Raw genomic sequence first — 25,404 nt, 5'->3', positions numbered from 1 at the left:
AACCTCTCTACTTCCATCATGAATTCTTAGGCAAGATATCCTAACATAACACAAATTGAAAACAGTCGAAATTCTACTGTACTTAAAAGGATTAGTGGAAAACCAAAATTAAATTAACGGTTCTTGCTGTATGTTTCCTCTCCTCTCCTCCCCCTAGGTAGAAGTGACTGCCTCTCTCTACCCCACAAGATATTGCAGCAGGAAACTGGACTCATATTTTAACTTGAATAGAACACATGTGAGATTTAATAGGTTTGGTACAATAGCTCACTGAGTCTTCAGAATACTCTTTCAGAGGAGTATTTAATAAGACAGTACCTTTTTAAAGAAGTTTTAGGAAGAACAAGAAGAGAAGAAAACTACATTTTACAAGTGCATGAAATGCTTCTACTGTTATTTAAACAGGGACAAAAATTCTGAACCTAAGGCCATTATTCTTTTGCACTAAAAGGTAAAAAGAAAAATTTTAAACAAATTCACACACACAAAAAACCCCAACACTACATTTAAGTCTCCTACAATATTACCTATTCCTAGATTTGCCAGACTACTCTCCTGTAGTTAGATGTTTGACTACAAAGAATTGTAATAAAATAAATAGAGTAAAAATCAGTTAAACAAAATCTTGGTGTGTTGAACATTTATTCATTTAAGAAGTTAGCTTCCTTCAACAGTTACTCGTATAGAGGAGGGCTGTATTGTAGGCATTATTCTGCTGTACATGTCTTCGACATAAAAATATTTTTATACAGGCGGTCATTCATGTGGTTCTGTCATTAGCTTGCTCCTCTGCAGAACTGGTCTGACACCTGTGAAGGCTTGCTTTTTTCTCCCCTTCATTGTTTGGAAAAAAAAAAAGTACATTGATAGATTTTTTTCAAATGTAGGAGTTAACATAATTCTGCTTATTTCTTCAGTGCAGCGTGGACTGAGATTCTGTCTGAATTCCAATAAGCGAGGGTGGCTGCTGGCCGCTGACGGTGGTTAACACTGGCCTTGGGTTGAGACGAGGAGGCATGGAATTAGCTGGGCGGATGAGTGGTGGGGGAGGCTGGTTTAGAGTCGGCCTTGGCTGAATAAACCGTGCCTGCTGTTGGAGTGGGGGAGGCTGACGATGGAGAGCAGGAGCAGCAGGAAGCGCTGGACGAAGTAATGGGGGCGGCTGATTTAAAGCTGCCATGGGAGCGGTAGGCGCTGGAGCAGGTGCCTGTGCTGGAGGTGAAGGGCCTAAACACTGAGTGGCCAGAGTGCTTTGTGCCTGCACAAAGGACAAAGACAAGACTGCATGAACAGCCATCCCAGCCACAATGCCATGCAGTTGGGCTGCCACTGTCCACTACACAGGAAACAGCATTTTAAGGAAACAAAACAAAAACCTCAGAAGTTACTGAAAAGAAATCACCAACCAAAACATTATAGACAACAGAACTAAAATATTTACAAAGCAAGAGTCTTCTTCTAGAACAAGAACTGCATTTTAACAATAAATAATGATCATCATTATGAAAGGTGCTGTCCTGCTCCCAGCTGGTTAATGACACTGGCTGAAGTTCTATGCAAGCTCATCATCATTCTTTAGAATGCAGTTTGCCACTCCACACCAGTTAACCTTACATGATATCACTAAATAAAATGCTGTTCCTCAACCCATGCTTACTTATTTCTGGTACACAAAACACACCTCATCTTCTTCATCAGTGCTCTTCCCTGATGGCACATTAGCAGTATTTTTTGTGTCCTCCCCTAAAGCAGAAGCATCACCATTAGAAGCCAGGGTTCCTTGTTCCGCTTCCCATTCCTGCAATACCTCCTCTAAGTTAAACCGACGCCTGTAGTTTACAAAGAAGTTCTTCACTTGGCCAACAGTCTTGTTGCCAATTACATCTGCAATAGCTTGAAAATCTTTACCATATTTTCGGACACCTGGAAGGCAAAGTAAATAACATAGCTGTGAAGAATCAGTCAGGCACAGCTACGTGTGATGTATTCATAGAGAGAACCTATGGGACCTCCAAGTGAAGGACTCACTACTTAGGAGGAGTTAACAGCTAAGAGAAGGCCTCAGTTTCCATTAAAACAAAACAAATTTTAATTGCACAGCCATCAACATACAAATCAAGAACTTTATTAAAAGATCATTACCCACTCTTCTTAAAGATCCTGGCTTATTCACCAAGCCTCCCAACCTAAAACCAGGGACAAAGTGTTTTAGTGTGCGTACAGCAAGGGCAGAAGCCCCAAATTAATTCAAGACAGGAGAGGGAGGATGACTGAGCATGTGTGTACAGCTGTAAATAGGGTGTTACAGGCTGAGTTTTAACCTGCTGTTATTCAAAACCATCCTGCCTCATGACAGCTTCAAAATGAAAGTGCTGGCTGGAGCAAAGTATTACGGGGCTCAAAGTTCACAATGTAATGTGAGAGGCTTCCTCTTCCTGTTGCTGCTTTTGAGTTCTGGGGTTTTTGGGTGTTGGCTCTCTTCCAGTGAGATGGCAGCAGGACAGGGAGGGATGGGGAGTAGCTCCCTGGCTTGGGATTTTAGCTCACTTGCTTATGATTGCTGCTGGTGCTTTCTGCTGTGCTTTTTCTGCAAATAGGCTAAGATAAAAAGTTTTACTGAGCAAATACCCAATTATCTCAACCCAGAAGTCTTTTTTTATGTGTGTTGCTTTTCCCTCACTTGTGTTGTAGGGAAAATGCTGCATTAAACTAAGACATGGGGTATAACACTAGAAATGTCAAGCCACAAACACTGACAGCTTCTGCATGTTCCCTTCATGCTGCCTGCACACAAATATTTGTGTCCTGTGCAGCAGGAGTGGCACAGGGCAGTTGCTACTGGACCGAGCACAGGGCAGAACATCAGGGCACAGTTCCATAAGTCACATTCCTGTACTTGCAATATGCTCCACTGAGACTACAAAGAGCAATTGGCAAGCAGTCACCTGACAAAGTATTTTTAACACTTTCACCATTTGAGCTGGGTAGAAGAATCTGGGATTTGGGGACAATGACCTTGGAGAATGCAAGTAAATAAAAGCTATTGGTGTCATTTACAAGACAGTCCAGCACAAGCCTCCAGGATCAGCAAGAAGTCAATGACAGAACATCTTTGCATCATTCTTTTCATTCATCTTCATATTGGTGTCAGTAGGTCAATTTTGTTTACAAGCACTTCACAATACTTCATAGGGAAATCCACATACGTACTACTTAAAATTTTAAAACTACATGCAAAAAACTTGAGTGCAGCACTCCATAGTTTGTAACCTAAAATTGGAATGATAAGCTGAAGTTTATTGATTTTTTTCTCTGTTGTATTTAGAGTTTGGATCCAGTTTCTTCTCTCTCCTGCTTAAGAAAACAAAATTTCAAACTCTCCAGCATCCCAGAAAACAGCTTTTAGCTGCACAAAGTATATTTTTGATCACAAGTGTCTAAAGGTTTGGAGACTGAAAGAAATAAACCAGTTTTATTCCAGACTGAGTAAAAAAAAAGACTCATTTTTTGTTCTCAGCTATGCATGAGTGAATTACAATTTTACTTTTTCTGTGAAGCTCATGATAACTGAACTCATTTAGAACAGCTTGTAGTGCTTAAAGGACAGGCACTCTGTCTCATTACAGGAGAAGAAATTTATGCCAGATTTCATGCTTCATTTCAGAAAGTGAAGCAAAGGATTGAGAAAGTGAGAGTTGTTTCAAATCTGAAAGCTACGTTCCATCTCAACTTCATTGTGAAGAGTATGACCTTCAGCTTGTTCTGCTCTTTTCTGCTTTATTCATTAACAGGCACTTCTGATATGGTAATGCACACTCAATGCAATTTAAAAGAAAAGTTCAGCTTCAGGATAGTAACAATTTCTGTAGCTGAGGCTGATGTTTCAGCTGTCAAGAGCCAGCTACATTATTTAAGAACTTTTCTAGGGCACACAAAAGAATCCAACCATCCTGACTGCAAGAACCTTGGAAAGAGAACAAAGGGACCTAGCAGAGCCACATGGGAGGGCACATACCCAGGAACAAAGAGATTTGACTCTGCGTTTTTGTCAGTTGTACAAGGTTATCACCTACACCCCTTAAAAGCTGCCCACAAAGCACTCACCAGAGTTTAAATATTCTTTGATTGTCCTCCTCTTACCACCCTTAGTAATTTAAAGTTATCAATAAACATCCATTGAAACACATCTAGCATCCTGTAAAACTCAACTGAACAAAGTGTCCAGCAGAACAAAAGTACATTTTTGTTTGAAAACTAATTTGGACTCTTAGTGATTTCAGCCTTTACTACTATGCTGTCTATTATTTCTCTCTTCCCCCTGATCTGCCAAATGACTGGGCCCAGCTGGCTAACTTCAGCTTAAGTTGTCAAAAAAAAAAAAAAAAAGTCTTAAAGCCTGTTTCCAAACAACGTGAAAACAGTGTATCATGCCTTTACTGAGACTTCAGCTACAATAAATACCTAAAGAAAATAACATTTCCTTAGTTTAGCTACACACAACACTACTCATTTTGTATTCAATGCATGCAAACGAAAGATTTACGAATAAGGTGCTGGCATAACTGTAAGAGTTGATGGCAACCCACCAAGCCTTTCAAACACGACTTACACATCCTTATATGAATTCTGTACAAAACATCAAATTATTTCTAAAGTGTTTAATCTGGTATTCAGTAAAAATAAATTTAATGGGTTGCTAAAAGCAAAGCTGAAAACCGTGTATCTTCACATGTGTGAGTATCTTTCTTCCAGATCCCTTGAAAATAGCCTTGATCATGGGAATCTTTCCAGTTCTTCAGAACTTTGCTCAGTTGCAAAGACGCACTTGAACATGTGTGTGCTCAATATTTCATCTTGAAACTCAGAGAAACTTGTAAATCCAAGTTTGATGCTGCCTATGCCACTTTATGTTGTGCAGCTCAGTGAGCACAGAGGCACACAAAACACTAGCCTGGGTCCAAAGCAATACAATACAGCACCACAATGAGGCAGAAACAGTTAATGGCAACCTCTGGGTCACTAGATCTGCAGTTTCACTGTGATGGGATTGCAGTGCTCTTGGCAACTACCTTATGTAGAGTTAGATCCCACTTGTACCAACTATTTTCCACTGCAACTCCATGAAAGTTATGCACTGCTTCTTGATTAAAATGTTTTGAGACTTGTCCAAAACATTTTTGCAATTGCAATTTTCATACAGCTGAGATCCTGATTGTACTCACACACTTCTATACATAAATTAAGTTTGTAGCTTAAGAAAAACCATCAAGTAATTAACTGGCCCATTACGTTCAGTAACTGTTCAGAAATTTGAACAGTAACATAATAAATTATACTGCAAAAGACTGGCATAAGTCTGAGTCCACAAGCCCATTGCATGCAGCCACACTGCTTTTACGACAACACACTCAGCTCTATTTTAAGGTGGGTTTTTTCATCATCCCCTCTTTAATTACTGCCACTATTTTGAGCTCACAGATAACAAGATTTTAATGTTTAAGAAAAACAGTATCAAAATTATATTACTGCAGAATACTGCTATGATTTCCATGACTAGATTTAATGTCTGAACTAAAGTGAACAAATCACAGGAGTGCCACCCATTTGGTTATGCTTATGCTTTCTACAAAATTATTAAAAGCACATGTCAAAATATATCAATACGTTTGATAAATCTATTTTAAATGTATAAACTAAATGTCTCCATGCTCAAGTTAACTTGCAAGTTCAAGCCTAACACATTATGATAGGTTTTAGTACTGCAACCATGGCTACTTTCTTCTAAAAAGTTAGGGCAAAAGACAGCTTGTCTCCTTCATGTGCAAGTCTACTAGCTCAAGCAATTACTTTGAAGCAAGACATCAGGGTTCTCAGATTGAGGGACAGCAGGCTAAAACCTGCAATACTCCCATTCCAGGAAGGAGACTCTACTACCAGGCAGTAGATGAGGGAGGGATAATAGCAATATATCGTTCATGGTGTTATGGTTATCTACCCATCTCATACAGTGGCAAAGGAAGAGGTCTAACAAGGAAACAGCACATATAAAAAAGTACATACAAATTCACTGAGAATATATTTCTTCCAGGTCTCACCCCACCCTGAAGTATTGAAGCTGACCACCCTTAGAAACACAAAGCATTCCCTAGAGAACTGACCAGAAGACTCCTCTGCAGAGAGCCATCAACAATCCTTGTCCTCTTTTGCCTGTGCTCCAGTTTTATTCTTTACCTTGTCATTCACATACTGCCATAGCTTAAGGACAGCTAAATGCATTCTTACCACTTTCCAAACTGATGCTTAGTAAGAGCTATAATAACTAAACTGAAATGCAAGACAGTTTGTATCCTTTCATCCTAAAGCAGGCACAAAGAAACCTGGATTTTCCTCGCTTGTCCAGCAAGACTACTATTTATTAGTCTATCATATTAAAGATAAGCACCTCCTTCTGCTGCATTTGGGAACAAAATAAAAATGAGGTTATTAGCAGTAATGACAAGATGAACTTAGAACAGAAAATGATTTGGAGATGCACATACCAGTGTGAGGCATGTAAGTTGAGAGGTGTGACTTCAGACTTATCAGCCTCTTCAGCACTTCTATTCATCCATCGAATTAAACCTAACTTTAGGTTGAGTCATCTGGCTAATAACTTTTCAGGTATGGCATACCTGACAACTTTACACTGATATCCTTATCCAGCTGTAGGTTTTATACTGAAGTCTAGTCTTTCATTTGAAAGATGAAGAACACTGAGAAATAAAGTAGATCTGTATACCTGAGCTAATTCTATTATCTTAAAAAAGGAACTATATATTGACTCACTTCTATAGATTATCCTCAAGATAGCATTAGGCTCTCCAGATACTTCCCTTGCATGTTCCTTGAATAGGCAGTGCATTTTAAAGCAAAACAAGAGTCAGTTTTCATTCACATAAATGCGCATTAGCTGTATCAATAGCCTACTAGAAACTTTTTTTTCCTCCAGTAAGAATGTTAGCCAAGCATCCATATCCAGCTTCAAACTCTTCGAGAAGGCCTCCACAGGGTAGGTACCTGCTCTTTTATTCCCTCGTGAACAGAGAAAAGTAACTGTAAAGTATTTTGACTTCAGATTTTTTCTGCTTTATGAATACAGAATATAAGCATGTGCTTCAAATTATTACATCAATCTTCCACTTCAGAGAAATTCATGTAAGGTGATTAAGAAGATTGAAGGGACTTTTTGGTACTATTACAGTTGTTAAACCCAGTTTAGCTTTTCTGTTCAAGATTCAATATGGGTAACAAAGATTTCGTGTCATGTTGCTAGAATGAATGCCCTAAATACTCTCACTAGTTTTGCTGCTTTCCCAGTGACCTTCTTGCAAGTTCAGCTTTTCATTATAGGGAAATATAAACACAAGCCTGAATACCACTTCAAATCCTTTGCATCAGATTTCAAGTCACTACTATTAACATACCTTGTACTGCAAGAAGCTGCTCTTCTGTGGTCCAACGGGCATTGATTTTCTGGTTAGACTAGTAAAGTTAGAAAAATGGCACAAAATCATTAAAATGTTTAAACAGCTTCAAAATACATAAGCATCACAGCATGTTTTACCTGCACTACATTTTGCAACACAGGTAAAAATCTCTTGCTTATAAGTAATATGCATATAGTTTAAGATTGCTCTCATGAGGAGGAAATAGCATTTAAGGATTTGAGCTCAGAATGACATCAATAGTTTTTCCTCTGTTTTACTGCAGTTCTTAATATCAGCTATACCATAATTTAAGCACAAGCTAGGGAACTTTATGGAGATGGGAAGTGAGTTTATAGTTAGATTTATCTAATTTATCTAGGACTTGGTGTTTGGAGCGTTTGGCATTTATATTATATTTCATATTAAGCCTTTAAAACAAGCAAGAAGAGAACCTCAGTAGTAAAAGATCATTAATTTTGGATATCCCAATGTATATATAGTCAAGTTTTCACACAGAACATAGAATGAACTACTAGCAGTCTACATTATCTACTTTCACATCAGAAAAAAAAAATAAAATCAGATCATATCAGGACTCAATTTCAACTCGTTTAACCTGCTGCTAGAATGCAAACAATACTGAAGCAAAATATTTCTCTGTCTTACCCTAATGTAAGTGCAAGGCCACAAATTCTAACATTTATTCTGATTTACCTCAGGAGGTTTGAATTCTTCAATCCCGCCTTCCATTTTCTGTTTAAGTGCACTGTTTACTTGCTTAGCATTTTGAACCTTGGTCAAAAACAACAAAGTTAATCAGCTCCACAAAGAAAGTTGGTCACTTTACACATATATCTTCACTAGGATTGCCACAAGTGTACCTCCTAAGTCAGAAAGAGAAATATTATGGTTTAAGGCTTCACTACTTTTAACTGTTTAAAAATAAGTAAATAAATAAAAAAATACAGCACAGTTTACTATGGAGAGAAAAATATTTAAGCCAGTCTTTCAAAAGAACAGTTTGTCTGCAGGAATATTAAAAGTAGGACATAAGCAAGTTTTGACAATGTTCTTGAAGAGGAATGAAGAATATTCCAGACATAAAACTTGGTTCTTAGAAATCTAAATGAGGTGGACCACAACCATTAGCTTCTTCCTTCTCCAAAAAACACTTTGGGAAAAAGATTTGTGAGATGTTTCCAGCTAGTTTCTTCTGAAAGATTGCTTTTTATTTGCCTTAGATCATCATGATTTCTTTTAAGGGTCATTCTTCAAAATAAAATATTTAAATAAAATATCTTAGTCTATAAAAAGGAGAGAACTTCCAAATTCCATATCCATTAACCATTTAAACCTCATAGCAATGCACATAAGGTAACATAGGTAAGAAAGCAGTTCTGCATACTATGGTGCATAGCTATTACAATAGTTCTTAAGTATGGACACAAAAGCAGACAACTCAGTGGGAGATTCCAAAGGCTTCGCCTCTGAGATCACTGCAAGAAAAAAAAAGAGAAACACAGCCTCAAGGCTGTAACTCACCTACACTTAGGCTAAAGAGTGAAACCCACCTATGCTATTTAGCCCCAGAGTCCTGCTGTGACAGAAAGAAGCATATTTCTCCTGTAAAAGAATATAAGGGAGCAAAAAACCCATGAAACCCTTCATTCACTCCATGATTTTGCAATATGTCAGCTCTTAGCAATCTACAAGGAGGCAGAAATTCTAGGAGATAAGCTTTGACTTTGTATCCCCATTGTTCCTAGAAAGCAAGCATGCACATACTGCTGTACCCTTAGAAGCTGAACAGATTCTGTGCTTCAACTTTGTCAAGCTAACTTATTCATGCAAAGGATGCAGGCAATTGTCCTCTTAAAGGTGAAGACTACAAAGCTTTTCTAAATTTAGTAAAAAGTAGGAGTCTTGTCAATTCAAAAAAATACCTAAGGCCCATGATTTCTTCCCCATCAGTACTTTCATGGTATGTGGGGAAGGACATAGAGAAAAACAGATACAATTCTAAGCATAACAAAGGTAACTTCTTCTGATTCATTGGTCTTATTTTCACTTGTTACACAAATACTTTCAAAGTAAATTAAGAAAAAGTGTGTTTGGTTTTCTCCTGTTCCTAAATCTCTAACATTATTTTCATGCCATATGACCCCCTACACCCCCACTTCTTTTTTCAAAGGAAGTCATTGCTTCATGTTATCCACCAAAGCAGAGGAACATAAATAATAAAAACCAAAGAACAGCTGGATAGACAACTAGTGTCCAGCATTTCTGGTGGAACTGTGGAATAAAATTAGGAAGACTCACATTAAAGAAGTTTCAGAATCTTCATAGATAATCTTCAAAAATCATTACAATCAGAACAATCTAAGATGAAAACAAAACAAGACCAATAACCCATGGTACCTGTCGCTTTAATGAGATTAGTTCCATATCCAGCTGTCTAAGAATTGTGTTGGCTGCATTGGGACTACAGGAAACAGCTATCACATCTTCCTGGGTCAGGTACATGCCTTTTGGTGGACGGCATTTGGAACGCTGAGAATGGTGGCGATGCTGCAAGCTCTGATACTCTCTTCTACCCAGACCTATTTTGCTGGTCTGAACAGGCTGCTCATTATTGCCCTTTAATTTACAAAAAATAAATAATTAAAGAATAACAGTATCTTGAACATGACTTTATTAAAGTATCACATTGCAGTATAGTGTCATATTATGGCAAAGAAAACCTAAGCTAACATCCTCCTCTGCATGTAGTACCCAACCTAAGTCTTGTAGATGAGCTAATGGAGCATACCAATCATTTGCTAGCTGTGCCTACATTAGTCTTAGAAAGGTCAGTTATTATTTTTTTTTAATTTAAATATGGTTGAAAATACACTAAATTTTATAGAAATCACAGTCTGGATACTCTAAAAAAGGGCAAATCAAGAAGCTCTTACATGTGCAGAAAATAAAGAATATTACATGTTTAAACCAAGTAGTCAGTAATTTACACATTATTTTCTGGTCAGATATGAAGAACTCAGGTGAAGATCAGCTAAAAAGAATGACAGGAAGTCAACCAGTATGGGCAAGAATGCAGCTGACACTTGTCGGTGCTACAAGGACCCTGTGGAAAGCGGTAATGCTGTTTGCTTCAGGAGATTGGAAATTTGAAAGATAGGATGGACATAGTTCTGCAGTCATCATAAAAATCCAAGGTAAGTTAGAAGCCTAAATCTTTGTTGGTTGAATTTGAGTGGAAAGGATAATAAAGAGGAGATGAAGTCTTTGTAACTGCTGTTTTAATATGTTTGAAAACGTAAAAAATTATGCTTTATCTTCAATGGGCATTGCTGCACAACAGCTAGTCTGCAACTATGTGACTCCCATTGAGCAACCTGGTAGGTTTCCTACAGACCAGGAGAAAAGAAATAAAAATTACTTTCCCTGTAAGGATTTTCCACTTGAAAACAATGCTTAGTACCAAGACAGCAATGGGATTTAGTCTTTTTTGGCTACTTCAAGCAGCTCCCTGCTGCTCCCCTCTGCTGGCATCTATGCAGGTTAAAAGGAGGTAGTCATCTGATCATAGTGGAGAAAACAACAAATTGCAGCAGCCATTATCATGTTCTGTGACATCAGGACAAACCAGCAAACAGTATTTTGCTTTACTGTGCTTGACCTTCTGACAAATTCCCTTCCCAGCTAAAGTAACATCTTAATCCAGTCCATAGACTTCATAGAGGCCATCTTAAAAGCTCCTAAGATATTTGCTCTTCCTTGGAAAGTGGTTACAAAGCCTGACATCTTTGAACGTTAAAAATCCTAAAGTTCAGTTTACTTTGGGCCAATTTATACCTCTTTTTTTTTTTTCTTGTTCTGCATTGTTCTTTCAGTATGAAATTGCAGTTCTTTCCGTTCAATCTGGATTTAAAGTAAAAATATTATCTTAAGCTTTTGTCTTGCCAAGTTAGAATGTTTGGCTAATTTTAATTTTCTGTGGTAAGAGAAAGTTTCCATCACTCTGCAGGTTTAAGTAGCCTACTCAGTTTATATTTTGCTTTGGAAGTGAAAGTATGGAAATCCTACCAGAAATACTAGATCACAGAAGTTCTCATGTAGGTCCACACAGCTCATGAGAAACTACAAACTTATTTGCCCTGTTCCTAGCAGTCTATGAACACCCTACTTTCATTCTGGACTGCATGTAGTGATTTGCACAATAACCAAGGAAAGTAAATGGAACAAAATAGACCTTATTTAAAGGTGACTTTGGCAGCAAGTTCAATCAACAGGCTGCAAGAATTGTTACCACAACAGAATGAAAACTATAAAGATTCATTATTATAACTTGTGCCATTTTAAAAACATACTGCAGCACGTTAAAAAAAATACAATTTTTCACAGTTCAGGGGTAATTATAATTGTCTTTTTTTTTTTCTCTGAGATACTCCCATTAAATGATAAAAGGTTACTGAAAAGCTGAAAATGGAATCAAAACCAATGGGTCTCAGTATCAGATTTAGTAGAACTGCAAAGTTTGATTAATAATCCTAGATACCACTTCTTGGGAATGCTGAGGTTTTGAAGTACCTCTCCTTTCATGTTCTCAAGGAGCACAAACTCTTCCATTTTAAGGAAGTTGCTAAAACATGAAGTTGATAAAGGAAAGAATCAAACGCTTACATACCTAACTGTGTTTTCCTATTCTTGTTCCTAAATAACTTAAAGTTTACCAAAAGAACCTCAAAATTTGAACATATCCCAGAAACAGCACTTTTTTGTCTCCTCTGATGAACATTTACTGTTAGCTTTACAAGTAAGTTTTCTTTCACATTTATTAGTGGAAAGCATCTCAAGTCGCATATTAGTGGAAGCATAACCTCCCTGACTTTGAAAGAACAAAAAAGTTATTCTTGTAAAATGTAATTTAATTTTAAAATGCAAAAGAAACATTTAGATTACAGCAATTTACAACCAGTGGAACTGTAAACATTAGCAAAACAAAGGCAAAAGGAATGTTGTTTCACCAAGTTCCATGCAATATCTTAGTAAATAGTGAAGGTAATGAGTGATGCATTTATTTTCACAGAACAGGAAAAAACAAAAAATTTCCATTATAAGCTGTCAAGATCTTGATCACCTGTGGCTTCAGCACACTGCAAGCTAAACCTTCTTAGTGCAAGTCCTACTTTTGACAGTAACACATTTGCAGAAAACAAACTGACATTCACCATTAAGCTATCTGTTACCTCCTTTTTGGCTTCTTTTTTTGGATCATAATCACTATCGTTTCCATCCATTGGATGAGCTTCTTCTACATCATCATCACTGAGGACAGATAAGAGACTGGTCATTTTGGGGTTTTTAACCCCCATACACAAATACCTATCAGAGTAAGACAATTATCTACTTGAAAGTATCTTCTCTTGAAGTATAGAGCATCTCAGAAATACTTGTAGCTTTCAAAAGAGGTATTACAAACATATTTCCTTTATTAAATTCTAATAATTATGATGATAAGCAATCCTGAACTGTAGTTTCAAAGTTACTTTAAGCAATTCTGTTAGTGCTGCCAAAACACTTGGGTGTCACTTTTCTTCAATTCAACTTGTCTGTGCCAGCATGAACACTTACATGGTCAACTATACCAAGACTAGAAATAAAACTAATGTGGCAAGTGAAAGGTTAACAGACCAATTTTGAAGCCACCACAACAAGCAGATGAAAAAAACAACCTGAACAAGCCAGCTGAATTAATCAAACAGAAGTCATTGAAAACATAAGTTACTTTAGTCCTGTCAAATCCAGTCATTAACATAATTTCTGAATGAATCAATGCAAAAACATGATAAAATTTTCTAATTATTACAAGAAAATCCTACATCAAAATGCTGTATTAGAAGTAAATTGATTTGCTTCTGTTAATTTTCAGCTATAGAGTCACTAAGTATATGAATTTCAGGAGTTCTTTTTGATAATATGTAATTAAATAGAACTTTTTGCTCTACCTAGGCCATTTTCCAGAAATATAAAATCATACTTCCCAATATAAACATGATTATGTTAATTATACTTTCAACTTATGACATCACATAAAAAAAGTACAAGTTAATGCTCAAGTACACTAAGTACAATATAATTTGAATTTCATAATAACTAGGGGAAATGTCATTCCCTCCTATCTGAGACAATTTAAACCTATTTTAAGCTCTAATTCTCTTTGACTGGTTCTAAGTCTCCTAAAGTAAGATTTTTATATAAAGCTTTGTTACAAGACAACACTTGAGTGCTCTAATTGCTACTGCATTTTACAATAGCTGGTCTTCCACTTTTAATTCCATTATAGTTAAAAGAAAAAAAAAAAAAAAAACAGCGCCAAACAGAAAACCCCCCACACCCACAAAAACACTCTCCTCCTCACACAGCAATATAGCATAGGCTTCTCGAATAAAGCATTATTTCTAAACTACAATGCCAGACCAGATTTTTTTTTGAACCCTTGTTTCAATAGTTATCAACTGAAGCACTCAAGTGTGTTATTACAACTCACTCCAACTGCAGTGATACAGTTCTTCAAAAGCAGAGGTACCGAAACGCTTGCTAAAAGCGGAGACATCACCACAGACAATCAAAGCTAAAAACATTACTCATGGTGAAACATAACAACTGGAAATTACTCTAATATCTCTACCTAGAAAGACTTCAATCTCTGGTTAGCTACTTCAGAATATAAAACTTACCTGTCACCTTGGTTATTTCTGTTTGCTAGTTTTCGAGCCTGCCGATCCATCAAACTTGTCCTAGAGCGAGTTTTTTTCCAAGAATAGTAGTATTTTACAAGGCTTGCAATAGTCTTGTCCGGAAGCTAGAAGAATTCATTAACATATTAATACTTTCTAAAACTAAAATTCTACCTAAGATTATAATAATACTGTTCTATTTACAACCAAAATATTTGGCCAAATATTTTTAAATGCATGTATGAAATGGAAATGAGGGGTGTATTTCACATATATTTTTCAAAAGTTGGGGGGGAAAGAAGGGGAAAGTTTTTTTTTCTTAAAAGAGCTACAGATACAAGAGACATGAAGAAATTAAGTTAAATGTTATATTCAAGTTTGTTCCTGAAGCTTTTACACAGAAACAGACATGAAACTTTAGCACAACAGGAGCTTTTGCTCTTAGTGCATCTGAATGATGCTCCTAATTAAAATATTACTTTACCATTTGCTGGATCCTGTGAAAGCTCTTTCCATGGAAGCTAAACGCTTGTTCAAATAGGACCTTATCTTCAACTGTCCATTCATCAGGGAAAGGAGTGAAGTTAGGGAGATCCGCAAGGGACTTCTCGATATTGTGTTTGTGCCAGAACAACATGCCGAGAGCCTTTGAAAAGAAATAGTCCCTTTTTGGATTCAGTCAACTTTCTAAAATGTTGAGGCAAGTCAAATAAAAAAAGGCAACTTATTTATTTAGAATAAGATTTTAATATCAGAACTCTGTTCCAACATGTATTGACAATTCTATTGGCTATGTACTATAGGGTACAAAATTCTCTTTGGAGGCGATACACATCTGAGTGGACACATCTGTATTTTATTAAAGGTATGAAGGCTGACAATTTAACATTGGCATGGCAGCGGTTATTCTGAAGCAGCATGAACTAAGCTGATAGGCTCAAATTTGACCTGCTTTTTTATTTTATGAATATGTATCACCTACACAGTTCCTTATAGGTCTTCAGGCCTTTATTACCAGTCCACTCGAAAACCAAAAAATAACAAAACAACCAAACTTTTCAGCAGCCAGAGGATCATCCAAAATGCAAGTCTGAAAGTTCAAAGTGAGAGCAGTCTTTCTACAACTCTCCAATCCACAAATCACAGGACAGCCAATTCCATGTCATGTGCACCTAATAAAGAATGGAAATTTAAATACACTTTCTTACATAATTTAATTTCTTGACAATCTTGAAGACTTCTATGCTGATTAGACTTCGTGTCAGAGAATCAATGACAGATTGGATACCAAGTCTAACATGGGAACTGGGAAACGCAATCCACTTAGTTTCAACCACACTCTGCACGCATGATCACCAAGTTGTTCATAAGCTCTCCAAACCCCTCATTTCACATCTTCTAATAACCTGGACATAACAAACTTCTTTTCTTGTTGAAATGACAGGTGACAAGCACTATGAACAGTCTATGAATATTTTGTACCAGAAACAGTTTTGAAAAATCAGTCATTTCTTGCTTTTACTTGCACACCAATATTTTTTTTCAATAGGTAAAAAAACCAAGGTAAAAAACAGGCAAAAAAGCCCCCAAAACAAAACAAGAAACACAAATGAAAAAAAAAAGAAACAAACAAAACTCCCCAAAGTACAGTAGGACTAAGCACAGACCAGGAAAAGTTTTATCCTCTACTTTCTATGGGAAGTTATTTTTTATAAAGTGAATTTGTTTGTTATTCTCAAACCTAGAATTTGAGTCTGGTTTCATGTCTTAGAAAAAAAGAAAAAAAAAAATCAAACCAAAAACCACTCAAAATTGGTTTGCCTTTTTTTCTGTGGTGTTTTGGGTTTTCTTTTTATCATTGCTGTTGTTTGCTTGTTTTTTGGTTGTTTTGTTTCTGGTGTTTGGTTTTGTTCTTTTTTTTTAATATGCAAGAAACCTTTCCAGTGCTGCCCCTAACACAATTAGTGGTTCAAAATGGTACTGTATTTGAATTACAGTATTAAACATGAAATTTGTAAGCAGCTGTCCTAAGAAATTCTATGAAATATAGACACAATTGCATGACATGCCCAGTGTATCAAGAAACATGCCAAACCTTTCTAAAGCGCACATTACAAGCTGAGCATGTCATGAAAACAAAGAGCTCAATCTTTTGCGGAGAATCCAGAGCACAACTATATTGCAGATCCATTTAAATGCAGTGTTTGCTGTAGTGCCTAAAGAGAAACAGTGTTAATTAATGGTAAAAGGGGCAGGAGGGGAGAAAAGAGCTGTGTTGTACTTCAACATAAAAAAAAACAAACACAAAACAAACCCCCAACTTTAATAAACACTCTTATTTCATAGCACCTACCTGTTCCACGTTGTATCCATGTTTTTCCTTTGCTATTGCTATATATTCATCCACTGTAACAAAGTGACACCAGAATTATTCTTAAGTACTTTTAATTCTACAATAAGGTGACACAGAATTAGGCATCTAACATAGGAAACTAATCTTCCCATGCTTTAAATACACTGCATAGGCCCAGGTCCTCCAAAATGTTAAATACATCCATAGCTTTGTTAATAAGTCCACTGTCTTTAATCCAACATTTAACTTCACAAACTTTTTACACAAGCTAATTCAGTGAAAAAGCAGCTTGCTTTCACATTTTTATTACAACAAAGCCAAAGAAGCTCATAATTTATTTAAATCAGTGTATCTGGTTATTGAAAGGCTATGTCTTATTTGAATCCACTCCTAAGAACACAGACACCTGGGTTAGTTTTAAATTTAATTACTTCTATTGTTCTTATTTCCAAACATGTTAAAGATTAATGTAAAGAGATCCTAGATCAATGATTATGCATATCTTTGATATTAATACAGTTTTCACTGACCAACACTAATTTTCATCATTGCAGGAAGTCACTTTTCAATAGAGAACATGAAAATACAATAATTAGGTAGTAAAATTCACCAGTACAGTATGTTTTAAATCATTTGGCCATACCAGAGCCAGCTTTGAGCTGAACTTTCCATCACTGTACAATTAAGTCCTACTAATTCTTCAGTGAGTACTTTTTTATTTTTCAAGAAAAACTCTTCCAATTCACCTTCTACACTGCACAGTTAAGCGGCAAATAAATGAAGCTGAAAGGAAGCATGGTTGAGGAAAGGAAACAATTACATCCTCTTTATTCAAAAGGACCAGAGGTATACTTGCCATGAACTATTGCAGCAAAAATGGATTATACTTTAAAGGAATGAATAAAGTGTTTAACACACATAGTGGTAGGGTATTTTATTTCTTACTGTTCTGCTGTAGTAGAAGGTATGATCCCTCCAACATAGAGGAACACAAACCTCTAACTAATGGTAATTGGTAGAAATAGCCCTGAGGACTAGATTCTCATAACTGCATCCTCATAGTTTACTCCCCTACATGACATATGGGAAATTCTAACACAGGAGGCAGGTTTAAACTACACTGAACAGATAAATTGATCACATTTAGTCAGATGACTTCTGTGTTTCAGGTCACATTGGAAGGGAGTAAACACTCAGTTTTTCCTGATAAGACAGCAACAATTTCCCCTTGAACTGAGCCTCAACACATCTTTTCTCAATTTATCTAAGGCAACTCCCTCTCCCAGAAATCTAGTGCTGCAAGTTCCTCATGTTTAGATAGTCTTTTACTCATAAGTAAAGGTTTCACAGACACTGATGATGAGACAACACAGGCAGTGTGATTTGAAGCAAAGACTTAACTATAAAATAAGAGAAGGTGATCTTTCCTTTCCCAGGAGTTCTATAAATAAAAAAAAGAGAGAAGCTTTGTATTTAATTTACTAATTTAACAGTTTACTGTGTGTAAAGTCAAAAACAAACAGGCACACCAGAAAAGAAACATTCAGTTGTATTTAAGCATCCAAATTCCTAAGCAGGGAAGGACTTACACTTGGCATCTGGAATATTATGATATGGAGACCATACAAGCATCCCTCCATTATCTTTATCAGTATATTTTGTGGCACCTGTAAGTAAAAAAAAAAAAAAACAAAAATAAAAAAATTAAGTCCCAAAATGTATAAAAATGACCTAGAGAACAACTATTCACAGGTTAGTAAAATATAACAGTATTAAGAAGTCCAGCCCAGCTACTAACGAAGGGGGGGTGGAAGGGCAATATGTGTGTGTAGGTGCTGGTCACAAAGGAAAAAAAAATATATCTTTTTAAATCATTAATGCCACACAATTTCCTCAATACATCAAACGGCTAAATTTAAAACATTAATCTTATGAAGTTCAGTCATAAGTGGATATTAGACAGGATACTAGCTACCGCAATTAAAGTGCATTGTTAAAGTTGACATGGATGCAAATTTTGCAGGTATTTGTGTTGCAACAGTCCTCCAGAAGTTACAATTGTCTATTAGTACTCCAACATGTATCACTATCATAGGATTATCAGAATCCATGTTAAGTTAGGCCTCCTTAAAAGAAGAGATATAGAGGGAGAACACAGTCACCATCCCTGATCTTTTCAGCAAGGAACTATACTAACAACCATGCCAGGAATAATTCTGTTCTCTAGTTTGGATTTTCATAGACATGTAATTTTGATATGCATAGCCAGCCAAGTTGTGTGGCTGTAGAAAGTAGTTAGGTGTAGAAGTAATTTTTTGGTTGCTCTTCTCTTTAGCTTGACAGTGTTTTGTATTTGCTATCATCTTTGCAATCTTTAGATCCACTCTGGCTATGAACTTAAAAAGCAGTTAACTAGAAAAACTAAGAGAATTCATGGGCCTTCCAAAATGAGATAAGACAGATAACCTAAATGCATCACAAACTCTGTAACAAGTTTAAAATGCACATTCACTAAGTACCACTTTTGAGGCATAAGCAGTACTAAACTCTGAAACAGGTATTGGTATATAAGAACAAATTTCTCAGGATAACATTATCAGAACAAAAACCCATGACATTATTAGTAATTAGGAATGCAACATTTCACAAGAGTAATGCAAACATGCTATAGGCACATTGCTCTTGTTCACTCAGTTTTAGCACAAGTAGATGACTGCTACTCTGTATTCCATGCTTCAACCAAGAGATGAGAAAACGGGACCACTAGCAAGAAATGTCTTAACATTAATGTATCCTCGTTTTTCCCTGTCTGCCATCAGACAGACACCTACAGACAAGTGGATATTATGGGTATCATCAGGTATTGAGTATTTAGGTGCTGAAGTCAGTAAACTTAAGTTTCAGAGTCCTATCATTCGCACCTGCAGGAGATCATGTATGCAGTAACACTTTCCTACTGAACTGCTACCCTCAAGAAGCTCCCACCAGAACAGCTCTTTTTGAAGCAGTGTGGTTTCTCCAGCACAAATCAGACAACTTGCTTCTGTTCTGTCATCTTGACACTGCCAAATGGAAAGCAAGGATGACGAAGGATGAGATGCACACACATGCCTGAAGGAAGGCATCCTGCCCTCAACACAGATGTCCACAGCTACAGTACAGGGATCCCTTCATCTCCATGCTATGACCATGATATACCTTTATGAGAAATGTTCATTTTATACTGCTCAAGTACTCAAGTCAGCAGTACTCCCCTTACTCAGGAAAAAACAAACTAACAAAAACCCAAACCTGTGTAGTATCTAAAGGGCAACGTTACCTTTATTTGCAAGATCTACTGTTATTAGGGTTGTAAGGCAGTAAGAAAAAGAAAGATCATGAGCTACACCTCAAATATAACAAGCATCCCACTGCCCAACCCCCACATTAAAGCCACTTCAGAAAATGTTCCTGTGTTTCATCTACTGGTGAAGTACCATGTAGAAAACGAGGCTTCCCAAACAGAGAAACTGTATCAGCAAACTGGCACTTTGTAAATTTCATCTTAGCATTGGACTAGCTACACTGGGATGCTGTTGCACACAACTTCAAGTACCAAGAGTATAATGAAATCTGGAATCATGCAAGACTTTATGGGGGGTATTGTGGAGCAGCATGGCAACCTAAAAGTACTATCAGCTGCTTAAGACTAAGCTTGAAAGTAGGAACAGAAACAGGGAAACTAACAGGAAGAACAAAATTTCAAAAACAAAGGGCAGAAAATCTTAAAAATCAGTAAATACACAAATAAATTGGGGAATGCAAAGACAGATTGCATGGAATGGTAAACATTATATATTTCACCATACCATTTAATAATTTCAATTTAAGAAAGTGTTTTCTTATAGAAAGATTAGAGGAAAAAGAGTTAAGGACATACACAGAAATTAATTCCATTAATGGCCTTAAAAAGCATAAAATACTCCTCTTGACAGCTGCCTCCACTCCAGAAAAGACTGAGGAGGGTAAATGAAAAAATAAAGATTTCAGCATTAATGTAAACAATATTCATACTAAAGCCTTTGGGGAAGTCCAAATCTGAGTAGAGTAAAACTTCTCTAGCAGTTTATGTGTGGATGACACAACAGTATGGAAACAGGCCACAATATAATAGTACCCAGCTTCATAAAATCCTGCCTGCTACATCTATAGGTGGGTCAGAAAGTATAAGCAGAAACTATTTCACCTCAGGATTAAAGTACTATGGGAAAAACAGCATGAGGAGACAAAAATCTGGAATACAGTTGATGCTTTATAAACTCAGGAAATTGGGCCAGAAATTTAAGATTTTTATTTTATTGAAACCATTTTTTTTCCTGCAGTGTTAAAAATTCTCATTGCAGTAGTGTCCAGAGGCAAAAATGCTGTTTTATCTACAGCTCTATCTGTAGGCTTGCTTGCAAAAAGGGAATGGGGAGAAAGGGGTGAGAAAGAGCATGTTTAAACTAACTTGTAATTGTTGCTTCCAAATACAAACTAATTCTCCCAAGAGATACTAACAGTTGATTCACTTTTTTATTTAAAAAAAAAAAATCATAGATGAACTCAGGATGAAAAGTTTACTGCCATCACAACTTTAATGATGAATGTTTTGGTCCTCAATGTGTTGTCATACAGCATTGCTTACAAATACTTTGCACCACAGGCTAAGGGAGGCCAAAAGATTTGTTTTATTCTACTCATTTTAGTATTCTGTGTGTCTACTAGAGTGCTGAATTTTAGTTCCATTCTCCCACCTATTTAAGGGAGCTGGAAAACACAAAGTACTGTAAATAAACACACATTCTAAGTATCTCCTAAACTCTCTCACTCAAAAAAAAAAAAAAAAAGCATTGAAACAATTCCCAGAAGAAACAGCATTAATTAGCACCTATGCCCACATATACAAACCTATAGGAATAATGGAGTATTTGCCACAACAAAAAGAAAGACAATCTAAACATAGCGATAAGAGCATCGCTTTTTGTCCTGCATTACTCTAACAAAGTTCCTCTAAGAAATTATGCCTGCAAACTCATCAGAAAAAACAAACCACCAACCAAAAGAAGTCAGGTGAAAGCATGAGATCTTACTGAGACCTTCTCAGATGACCAATCTGCTAACATGATATTGTACTTTTACAGACCTTTTTTCTTATGAGAAAAATTTGTAAGACTTAGGTGTTTCAAAAATAGTTACTCTCTTCTTGCCCTAGTAATCAAAATAGATTAATAAGAAGAAAAGTATTATACATTATGCCTCTTTACACAAGACTTAAAGAAAGATTTCCATCAGTAAGGCAATTGATAAAGGAGAATACATTAATCCCAGTTATTGGGGAAACAAGTATTAGCTGAACTCATAGTACCACAGCATGTTCCACCCCCCAGGAATACTTAGAAGCTGTAAAAAAAAAAAACAAAACCAACCTAGTTATAAGAGCATAAAGTTAGTTCTTACAAATGCAATGATACTATTGCATATATAGTTTACAAAACAGAAACCACAGAACCTCCCTTGGAGGGGCAGAGAGCTCTAATCAAAATAAAAACAAACACTATACGTTTTTCTAATTTAAGTGGCCTATAGGAGAAACAAACCCAGTCTGCAGGTTGAATAGTTTTTATTTACGTTTATTCTTGTGTAGGCAATGTAAAAATAAAGGGTGTAAACGGTTAGTTTTATTAACAAAGAGACCTAGACTACACGCTCCTTTCAAAGGAAAAGGCATTTCCTTATGCCAAGATCGTGCATCCATTTAATCCCACCCTCCCCCTTTCTTTCCCCCAGCCTTTTCTTTGGCCTATGGGGACTTGTGCCCATCAAGAGGGGCTCCCTCCCGCTTTAGGAGGCACTATGAGAGAAGCTCTGGCCCAATCCTCTTCCGGTAGGAAATCATCTGACACCAATGGAGCCTGTTTGGAGAACAGGAAAGTAGATAGGCTTCATCTGACTACTACAGCAAAACGCATCAACGCTCCTACGGTCTCACTGTAGTAAAGCAAGATAGCATTCTAGCTATTAACTTGCTAAAACCGAGTACCAGGCTATGCGAGCGTACCCAGTATTCCTCGGGGCGGTGCTTGGGAGAAGGGGGGGTGAAGAGGTTGGGGGTGAGGAAGGCGGAGGAGAGCAGCTCAGCCTGCAAGAGCGGGTCTAACGAGGTTACTACAGCACACAAAACCGGGGCAGGAGTTTCCCACCAAGCGCATCTTCTACCCAGCGCTTCCAGCCCGCAGCCCCGTCCCTCCGCTTCCGGCAGGGCGCATCACTTCTTCCCACCCCTGCCCGGCAACATCCATCAGCCCTCCTCGAATATTTGTAAATCGTCTTACTAATATATTAGGTAGGCTACGGTTAAGGAGGGGGAGGCACCCACCAAAAAAAAAAAAAAAAAAGAAGAAAAAAAAAAGTTAAAAAAAAAAAAAGAAAACCAAAAATGCATCCAATCTTCTCCTGCCCCGCCGCCTCCCATCGGGCATTACAGCACGGGGGATAACGAAGTGAAATTTTCCCACAGCGCTGCCCCCACCCCTCACCCCCAACCCCGAGCGCGCAGAGAGTACAAGGCTGCCCCTACCAGCCTCCCGCCGCCGGCACCGGATCACCAACACAAAGGCTTAAAAGCAAAATAAATGCAACCCCGCTGCCGCCGCCAGGAGAGCGCCGAACCCCCTCCCCCGCCCGCCAGCACCCAACCCATCCCTCCCGCCTCGGGAGCGGCGGCAGCAAGACGTCAGGTTAAAGCTGAAAAGCTATTTACCGGGCTCGAAGTCGGGAATGCGCGCCTGGTATTCTGCTCCGACCCTCATTCCTACATCTGCAACGCAAAGCGGGGAGAGAAATTAACGACTAGGGTGTCCCCAAGTGGGGCGGGGAGCGGGCAGGCGCCGTCCCAGGCTACCGCCGTGTGGCGGGCGGGCGGGCTGGCGGACGCGCCGCCCGGGAGCCCCCGCCGTCTCGCCGCTGCCGTATGGAACAAGCCACCTCCCCCCCCGCCACCCCGCCCGTCGCCGCCTCGGATTAATCCCCGACGACCATAGGGGAGGGGGCCGGAGGGGGAAGGGGGAGTTTATTTCAGCGGAACAATGGGGACGGCGGCAGCAGCGGCTCCCAGGAGACACTCCCCATCGTTAAGCACCGCGGGGCCGCCCGGCAGACGCGGGGCCGCGCCGCGCGTTCCTGTGCGCACACTAGCTCCCCGCTGCTTCCTTTCCCCTCTGCTCCCCTCCCGTCTACGGCCCGGCCCGCCGCAGTACAGACGCGCGGTGGCGGCAGCAGAAGAGTAACGGCGGCAGTAGCACCCGCGCCGCCCCGACACCGGCGCAGGGAAAGGGGAGGCGGCTCGACTCAGTTCACCGCCCCTCCTGCCACCTCCGCCACCCCCACCCTCCCCACTGGCGGGGCGGCCCGGGGCCGGCCCCAGGCTCGCACCGTGCTCGTCTCCACTGTCACCGCCGCCGCTCTCCGGCTCCGAGTAGTGCCCGTTGGAGGGGCTGCTCCTCTTGGTGCCATTGGGGGCTGCCCGGCTTCTGCCCCCCAAAAGCTCCGCTCCCTTCTCCATCATGCCCGGCATGTTAGGGTCTGGCGGGGGGGGGGGGGGGGGGGTGTCGGGGGAGAGCGGCAACAGCCTGGGCTCCTGAGGGGGGGGGAATTAATATAGAGCCGCCATGCTACCCCCTCCCCGCCCCCCCCTCGGGCCGCCCCGGTGCCGGCACCTCCTCCTCCCCCCCTCCGTCCCCCCCTTCCCCCCCCCTTTCCCGCCTGACCGCGCTCCCCCTCCCTGGCGGTTGTGCAGCCCCCGGGAATCCCTCCGCGCCGGATCTAGCCGAGGGGGCGGGGATGCCAGCAGAGCCGGGATGGGGATGTTGGGAGAACTCCGGTAGCGCGGTAGTGGGATTCCGGCCACGCCGATATCGGGGTCTCCGCCGCTGGGCCGGGGAGGTTCCCTTGGCTAGTGAAGGCGAGAGGGAACTATTTCCCCCGGTGGCGCAGGGATCCCGGCGGAGAGGGCGGTACGGTGTGACTAAGGTGCTGGGCCGCCATGGCCGCAGCGAGGGAGTTGTTTGGAAGATGATTCTATGATGGGGCACTGGTAGCCCCGGGGGCCTGGCCGTGGGGTTGTGCCAGTGTGCAGGTGGAGCAGCGGAGCGGAACCGGAGGGCGGTCACCTTGGGCCACGACCCCGGCCGTGTAAGCTGATGCCGGCCATGGCTGGGGGCCGGCCCTGCCAGCCAGCTCGGGCGGGGCCGCCAGCACAGACGGGGCTTTTGGGGGCGTGTCAAGCCAGGGTCAAGTCAGAGTGAAGGGATTGAAAGGACGGGGAAGCCGGCACAGCATTGCAGGTGGTTCTAAGTGCTGTGAAGCAGTGCTGATTTTTCTTCATGCGCGTATCATCCAGTTCATAGCAAAGTATCCAGGATTTAAGAGATGAAAAAGGCTGAGGCTGTCTCCAAATAGAGGCTGAGTTACAAGCTGGTAACAGGCTTGTTACTTAATCCAGAGGTGCTTTGGTCTGGTTTGTTTCTGTGTGAATACATTTAACGTCATTGTGGCTATACATTATGTATGTGTTAAAGGTATGTTAAATGGCAGTCTGATATCCTTGTGTAAACCAGAAAATATGAACTTAAAGTTACTACTGCTGTGTGTTATAATCAAGTCTTATATTCTAGCTAAGACTATCTGACACAGTTCTTTATAGTATATGGTATCTCAGCCATTCACAGAATCATAGAATCAAGAAGGTTGGAAGAGACCTCAAAGATCATCGAGTCCAACCTGTCACCCTAAACCTCATGACTATCTAAACCATGTCACCAACTGC

The 25,404-nt window shown here is 39.3% G+C and overlaps 1 protein-coding gene across 1 annotated transcript; it reads right to left on the bottom strand.

Annotated features, from left to right (window-relative positions):
* Positions 1 to 574: 574 nt before the first annotated feature.
* On the bottom strand, positions 575 to 24,153 carry RCOR3 (REST corepressor 3). Its single transcript, XM_054392419.1, has 12 exons — positions 24,012 to 24,153; positions 23,341 to 23,397; positions 18,149 to 18,226; positions 16,560 to 16,612; positions 14,691 to 14,852; positions 14,207 to 14,331; positions 12,716 to 12,794; positions 9,885 to 10,103; positions 8,181 to 8,258; positions 7,464 to 7,521; positions 1,682 to 1,923; positions 575 to 1,258 (listed from the first exon to the last, which is right to left on the bottom strand). The coding sequence occupies exons 1-12, from the start codon at positions 24,151 to 24,153 to the stop codon at positions 914 to 916; spliced, it is 1,638 nt and encodes a 545-aa protein (XP_054248394.1). The 3' UTR covers positions 575 to 913.
* Between the last annotated feature and the right edge of the window lie 1,251 nt (positions 24,154 to 25,404).

Source organism: Indicator indicator, chromosome 2, assembly GCF_027791375.1.
Source record: "Indicator indicator isolate 239-I01 chromosome 2, UM_Iind_1.1, whole genome shotgun sequence".
NCBI classification, from domain to species: domain Eukaryota; kingdom Metazoa; phylum Chordata; class Aves; order Piciformes; family Indicatoridae; genus Indicator; species Indicator indicator.
Note: the sequence above shows the minus strand (reverse complement) of the source record. Positions and strands in the feature narration are given on the sequence as shown.

Excerpts from the sequence above, each read along its gene's own strand:
- RCOR3 (XM_054392419.1), bottom strand. The coding sequence starts at position 24,153 with ATGCCGGGCATGATGGAGAAGGGAGCGGAGCTTTTGGGGGGCAGAAGC. Across the intron at positions 7,522-8,180 it reads AAGAATTCAAACCTCCTGAG|TCTAACCAGAAAATCAATGC; the intron begins GTAAATCAGAAT and ends TAACTTTACTAG. Across the intron at positions 1,924-7,463 it reads GCAGCTTCTTGCAGTACAAG|GTGTCCGAAAATATGGTAAA; the intron begins GTATGTTAATAG and ends TTTGCCTTCCAG.